The sequence below is a fragment of the Lactuca saligna genome, chromosome 9 (assembly GCF_052625555.1).
Source record: "Lactuca saligna cultivar CGN05327 chromosome 9, ASM5262555v1, whole genome shotgun sequence".
Lineage (NCBI taxonomy): Eukaryota > Viridiplantae > Streptophyta > Magnoliopsida > Asterales > Asteraceae > Lactuca > Lactuca saligna.
Genome location: NC_136425.1, coordinates 50,013,535 through 50,020,733, shown reverse-complemented (window position 1 = coordinate 50,020,733; position 7,199 = coordinate 50,013,535). Strand labels below are relative to the sequence as shown.

Sequence of the window (7,199 nt, the reverse complement as noted above, 5' to 3'; positions counted from 1 at the left end):
TGAAGGCATACTCGGTTCTTCGAAGTGAAAAGGCAAAGTTGTTTACAAAAAAACAGGAATCGGCGAGAAATGATATCGAGAGAGCATTTGGAGTCTTTAAGCAGACATGATATGTAGTGAAATATGCTACACGACTCTGAGATAAAGAAATAATTAAACAAATGGTCCTAGCATGTATTATAATGCATAATATGATTATTGAAGATGAAGGTCGATCGATTTGCACATATGATTCGAACGACGTTGTCGTTTCAATTGAGGAGTTCGTATCCGGAACGAACGTGTTTTTAGAGCGAGTTGTTGAAATTCATAACAGTGAAACGTGTTTCAATCTTCAAGAAGATGTCGCAGAACATTTGTACCAACATAGTATGAACGACGATTAGGTTTTTATATGTATGTTTGTTTGTTTTTTTAATTAATGCAATGTTTTTTTTTCTAGATTAACTAAGTAATATAGTTTGAAGTTGTAATTTTATTTTTATAATTAATGAAAATCTAGTTTAAAAAAAAAACTGAATGCTTTTTAATTATAAAAAATATAATTTTATTGTAATTTTGAATTAAAATAAATAAAAATAATAATGTGTAGTGGTGTGTTATTGATAGATATCTTATATTAGTGGTAGGAGAATATGGTGTTGATATGACACCCACAACATACGTGGTATGTGGTAGGTATAACGGATTGTTTTATATTAATTTCATAAATGATCTAGGTTTTTTAATGGGAATGAAATTTTAATTGGATTAGGTTATGTAAATAGAAGCAAAGGAAATTTATTTTTTGGTACACAATAATTTTTATCCATGCAAAGTAATTAATGTTTTATAAAATTATACAATATAATCCTTTAATGCATATATTGATATGTATTAAAAAAAAATTATTGCCTAGGAATCAATTCTCTTTTTAAAACCATGTGTACATTTTTGTCAGTTGGAACCAAACTTCCCGTTTTCTAAACGCATATCGTATGTACATTAGCATTCTATATATTGAGCACATGATTCCTCACTTGCCTCGCAATTGCCTTTACTTTTACAGAATCGTTCCACTGGGTCCTACAAATCTCACCACCGTTAACCACCTACACCGGCCACCGTCCCAATCCTAATTAATGGCCGCAAAAGTCATCTCCAGTGGATTCCGGTATACTACTCTACCGGAGAGCTACGTCCGTCCGGTTAACGACAGACCTAACCTATCTCAAGTTTCCGATTGCAACGACGTTCCTGTTATTGACATCGGTTGTGGTGATAGACAACTCATAAGCCAACAAATTGGCGATGCTTGTAGAAGATACGGTTTTTTCCAGGTAATAAATTTCTTTTGCTTATCGATCAATAAAGGAAGGAATTGACGTGGAGAACAAATTTTCAGGTGATTAATCATGGTGTGCCTGATGAAATAGTGGAGAAAATGCAACAAGTAGGTAGGGAGTTTTTCCTGTTGCCTGTGGAAGAGAAGATGAAGCTTTACTCAGAGGATCCATCCAAGACGATGAGGCTATCCACCAGCTTTAACGTCCAAAAAGAACAAATTCATAACTGGCGAGATTATCTCCGGCTTCACTGTTATCCTCTGGATCAATACAGTCCTGAATGGCCTTCGAATCCTTCTTATTTCAAGTAATTCATCTTTTCCCCAAATCTCTCCTACCCTCTCTCTCTCACACACACAAACATACATACACAGTGTTCATGATACGTGTCGTGCATTTTGAATATCACGTCAAAAATGTGTTATAGCAGCATCATGTGAGTTGTTGCATATTGAATTTTCTTAACTGATTGCTGATCATTTCAGTATTTTATCATCAGCTTTGTTAACACAAGAATCATAAAATCGACAACAACTACTCAATCCAAACGTTTTAATTGGAGCTGTAGCAGCTAAGCTTTAACACATAACATAAAAATCTGTCTTATTTGTGACGATGACATGATGATGAAACAGTGCATGATACTTTTCGAAATTAGATATACTTGTTAAGTACACAATGAATCTATGTGATAATGCATTAAAAAAAAAAAAAGTTGTATATGTGATTGGTCCACTGATTAAATTGACAAAAAATTAAAAGAAGCCGAAAATGTAGACCTTTATCCTGAAATTTGGTCTACTAGGTGCTCTTGAATAAGGCTGCCAAAGAAATTCCAACGAATTAGTGTCCAAATATGACTTTAGCCTTTGCAAATGGTTTTTTGGTTACACTATAGTTTTTATTGTAATTTTATGTCAAAAAAAGACTATTATATGGTTTTGATTTTTGACTTTGATTAGTTTTAGTGTTGATTACCTACACAAACTAAAGGGTCACAATGTCAAAATTAGTTTAATAGTTGATGTGAGCATCTATGTTTAGCCTTTTTAATATTATATCATAGCTTGTTTAAGTTAACTTGTATTTAACATTATAATATGTATTCAGGTGAAACAGCTTAATTAAAAATCTATCATGATATATTTACGTGTATATATATATATATGATTATTATATTTATTCAGGTAGAAGAACTTATTTAAAGATTTATTATAATATATATGTTCTGGTTTTCCGATATATATGAGATTGCCTACATCTATTTTTTTCAACCCTTTTATTATGCGATTTTGGGTTTTGTTATTGTATACATTTTAAATAAGAACAATTTATCATTGTACAAATATTCATATCATATACTAATATAAATAAAGTTAATAATACAAGTCATTGATGGTAATAAATCAATCATAATCCAATATATTTTTATTTAACCGGTAGATATGGACAACATGTTAAAACATACTATTACATCTAAAAGTTGACACATCACCGGTCATATCATATATGGTACATTATAACACCAAGTGTAGAAACTGACAAAGATGTTATAACATCCTTTAATTTACAAGTCATCATTTTTTTTAATAATTATAAAAAAACAAATATAAAATTATAAATTAATAAAACGTTATTTTAATAATAATAATAATAAGTTCATGGTCCAAATGCTTTTTATTATTTGGAAATCAGATTTGTAAGACAAATTTAACTAGGAGTTTAACTCGATCATAAGAATGTGGGACTTGAAGGGTCAAAACTATCCAAACCAAAAAGTTATTGTGTTCTTCGTTGTACCAGTATGCACAACAAGGGAGATAACACTCATCATTTTCGAACCTGCAACGATAACATTCGTCCAAAAACTCTCATTTCCTTGTTTTACCATCACTACGCGTCGCAACATAACGTCTATACCGGATCAGGACAGGGTGTCGGTGTTATCATGTCGTTTTTCCGATGTCATGTCATGAAAACGAAAATGAATATTGTCCACATCGTTCAGTCTTAAGAAAAATTGGGTTTGGTCTTCTAGAATAATATGTTTTGGGGAGATGCTACAACTACAACCCTATAATTTTTAAAAGGATCAAAATTATTGACATCACAATAAATTAAATAATTATGACCGAGTCTATACATGTTATTTAGGTTGATGGCACATGCCGACGTAGGCTAGCAAGATATTTAATAATAGTGGTTGCTTCAATGACTTGTTAACATGTGACGTAAGCAATGACTATTTTTATGATGTCACTTATAACTTTTAATGTTTAAATTTGATAATTTTATTTGAATAAATAGATAATGTAACATAATTTGTAAGATAGACACACGAGAGTGTCATCAAACATAATTTCTAAGATAGAACTAATACAAACTTATCTTTATATAAGTTTGGAGTTGATTTGTACTTCCACAACAATTTATAATTTAAAGTGCTATACTATACAATCGAATAAAACATAAATTATTATGTTATGCATAAAAGAATTTTTTTTTTGACAATAATTACCAATTTTATCCAATGTCCGGTAAAAATTGTACATTCCTATATTTATGATGTACTAGAACATAAAACTAATGCATGTGTTATGTTTGGACACAAACCATGTGCACAGAAAGACTTAACAAATACATGTGTGTGATGTTTCTATAAATATTTAAGGTTTTATGTGTTTTGTCGTTAGTTTTTAATTTATAATCATTGTCCCTAAAAACTAGGATTAATACTGTTTATGTCAGATGAACAAATTTTATATATATATATATATATATATAAGGTTTTAACTGTTTTGTCAGTAGTTTTTAATTTATAATCTTTGTTATGTGTTTTGTCGTTAGTTTTTAATTTAAAATCTTTGTCTCAAAAAACTAGGATTAATACTGTTTATGTCAGATGAACAAATTATATATATATATATATATATATATATATATATATATATATATATATATATATATATATATATATATATATATATATATATATATATATATATATATATATAAAAGGTTTTATGTGTTTTGTCGGTAGTTTTTAATTTATAATCTTTGTTACGTGTTTTATATATAAAAGGAGGTGCATTAAACGATACTTTTCCGTAAATTAAGCATAACGTTAATATAGTATGTACTTAATAACTAAAATTTAATTATTTAAATATTAATAGGACAGCGCGACATTATGTGTGATGCCCATTGATTCCAAATCTCAACGCGGTATGCTTGCGTCGTATCTCACATCCCGTGTTGACGTCACTATTTTATTTTATTTTCCCGGTTTAGTATTGACTTTAAAAGTCTCTGCAACAGTTAACAGTTATTTTTATAATTAACGTGTCACTGTTATTTATCTAAAAATATATATATTAAATGTTCATAGTGGTAGTCACTGTTTTAATTATTTCACATGTTCATATTGGTTCGTTTTTTTCTTTTCAGAGAATATGTTGGTAATTATTGTACAGCAGTCCGAGATTTAGGAATGAGAATATTAGAATCAATATCAGAAAGTTTAGGGTTACAAAAAGAAGAAATAAAAACTATATTAGGCGATCAAGGTCAACACATGGCCATCAACCATTACCCAGTGTGCCCTGAGCCCGAGCTAACCTACGGGCTACCCGGGCATACAGATCCCAACGCCCTCACCATCCTCCTACAAGACACATTGGTCTCTGGTCTTCAGGTTCTCAAAGATGGTAAATGGTTAGCCGTTAAACCACACCCTAATGCGTTTGTAATTAACATTGGTGATCAGTTAGAGGTAATTAATTAACTTGATAATGTTTTATTAAGTACAGTACTTGTTAAGCAACAATAATTAAATCCGGAGTTTTTTTTTTTTTTTTATAGGCGGTGAGTAATGGTGAATATAAAAGTGTATGGCATCGAGCTGTGGTTAACTCAGACAACCCGCGAATGTCTATAGCTTCGTTTTTGTGTCCTTGTAATGACACGGTTATAAGGGCTCCTAAAGAAATAATAAAGGAAGGATCAAAACCTGTTTTCAAAGAATTTACTTATGCAGAATACTATGCGAAGTTTTGGACTAGAAACCTTGATCAAGAACATTGCTTAGAATTCTTCAAGAACTAGGTGTATTTTCTTCCGTTATATGAAGGAATATGTGTTTCGATGCTGTGTACTAATTTGTTGGTGTTAACCAAGTCGTTTGATTTTTTAGTATATTGATCACCTAATATTTGTGTTATTTACGAGTAATAATTGTACTTTGTTGTTGAATGTGGATTTACGCTTGAAGTGAATAAAAAGCCAAATTTAATGATTTATTTTTCGGTGGTTTACATTGTGTTTGGCTATGAATATTGCATTGGACATATTGTATGTACTTTGATTGTATTCATTTTTTTTTTAAAGAGGTAAATAACATGCTTCCTAAATCTACTATTAAATGTGCGCATTTATTCGAAACGATACTTTGAACTTGGTCACCACCCCTTGATCAGCGTTTATGCATTAACTACAACTAGAATTGAGTGTACTTCTATTTATAGTTGACGATAAGAACTTTTCGATATTTTTTTAGCAAGAACTTTTTTAGATATTTTTTTAGAAAGGACTTTTAGATATTGCTAAAATTAAAATGGCAAATTGTAGGGAGTAACAATGTGTTTTGCTCATTTTACCGAAACGGGCAAGGTACTATTAGTTATGTAAATATTATTTGTAACTGTGTAATATCTTTTGTAACCGATAGCGATTCTAGAATAGAAAACCATATGTTTCCCTAACTAAGTTCAATCATGTCAATTCAAGAGAAAATTAGATTCAATCGAGTCGGTTCAACCAGAAAATAACTAGTTAAACATATAAAAAATTAGAAGTGAAAGGACCAAGCCCAAATCGGTCTTTCTTTTAATTTTTTTTTTTAACTAAAACAAAATTATACTTGGAATAAATCAATCAAAAACATGTCTGAACAAGTTTCTGGTATGGAAATGTGAAAGAGAAAACATCTATTTATAAAGGAAAAACGTTCACCATTTTGTTTTTGGAGTCGATGTGGGACTTTTTCATATCACTGAATATGATATTTCTTATATGGTGTATAGTTTATGTTTTTTTCTTCCTTTTTCTTTTTTTCAAACACATTTAGGTAGGTTATACAAAATATTTAAGGTAGGTCCTAAATAAATTTTATATATAACTTATTGTAAAAAAAATTAAATTTAGGTGGGTCAAGTGATCCACCTTGGTACACAATAGCCTCGTCACAGATTGTAACGCCCACAAATTCGAGCTAGTTAATTTAGCGATAATAAACGTTAAAAATAAATTTTCTTGATAAAATATTATTTATGATGCATAATCTTAACCAAAGTTATAGTATATGTCACAAGTATTTCGTACATACGAAGAACGCTGAAATCTGACTTATAACAAAGATGTTATAACCCGTTGAAGTTTCAAAGATAAACCTGCACGGATCTGTGTATCGTAAAAAGTAAATTTTTGATAAATTACTTTTCAGCCTTATTAATCTAAACAAAAGTCGTAGTATTCATTAAACCGACAGCATGCATATAGAGAACGTCCAAATCTGATTTCATTTGAGGAAGTTATGATTTTTCTAAAATTCAGCGTAGCAATGTGCAACTCAAAATTGAATTTTAGATCGATAATCTAAACGAGAATTAAAGATATCATTAATATGAGCTCAACGATATAAAGAAAGTCGAAAACATGCGTCAGATGACAAAGTTATGAAATTTTAACGAACTTTAACTATTTAAGCTTATTAAAATATAATTTTAAAAAGAATGCCAAGACTAGTTGACAGAGTCTAGAAGAAAGTTGTAGATATCACCAATAGCTATGCGTGGATATAAATAACATAAAAACGAA

General features: G+C 30.0%; 1 protein-coding gene across 1 annotated transcript; it reads left to right on the top strand.

Annotated features, from left to right (window-relative positions):
* The first annotated feature begins 962 nt into the window (after window positions 1–962).
* On the top strand, window positions 963–5,623 carry DMR6 (2-oxoglutarate (2OG) and Fe(II)-dependent oxygenase superfamily protein). The gene is made up of 4 exons (XM_078973336.1): window positions 963–1,319; window positions 1,385–1,632; window positions 4,773–5,097; window positions 5,187–5,623. The coding sequence occupies exons 1-4, from the start codon at window positions 1,122–1,124 to the stop codon at window positions 5,427–5,429; spliced, it is 1,014 nt and encodes a 337-aa protein (XP_078829462.1). The 5' UTR covers window positions 963–1,121; the 3' UTR covers window positions 5,430–5,623.
* The last annotated feature ends 1,576 nt before the right edge of the window (window positions 5,624–7,199 follow it).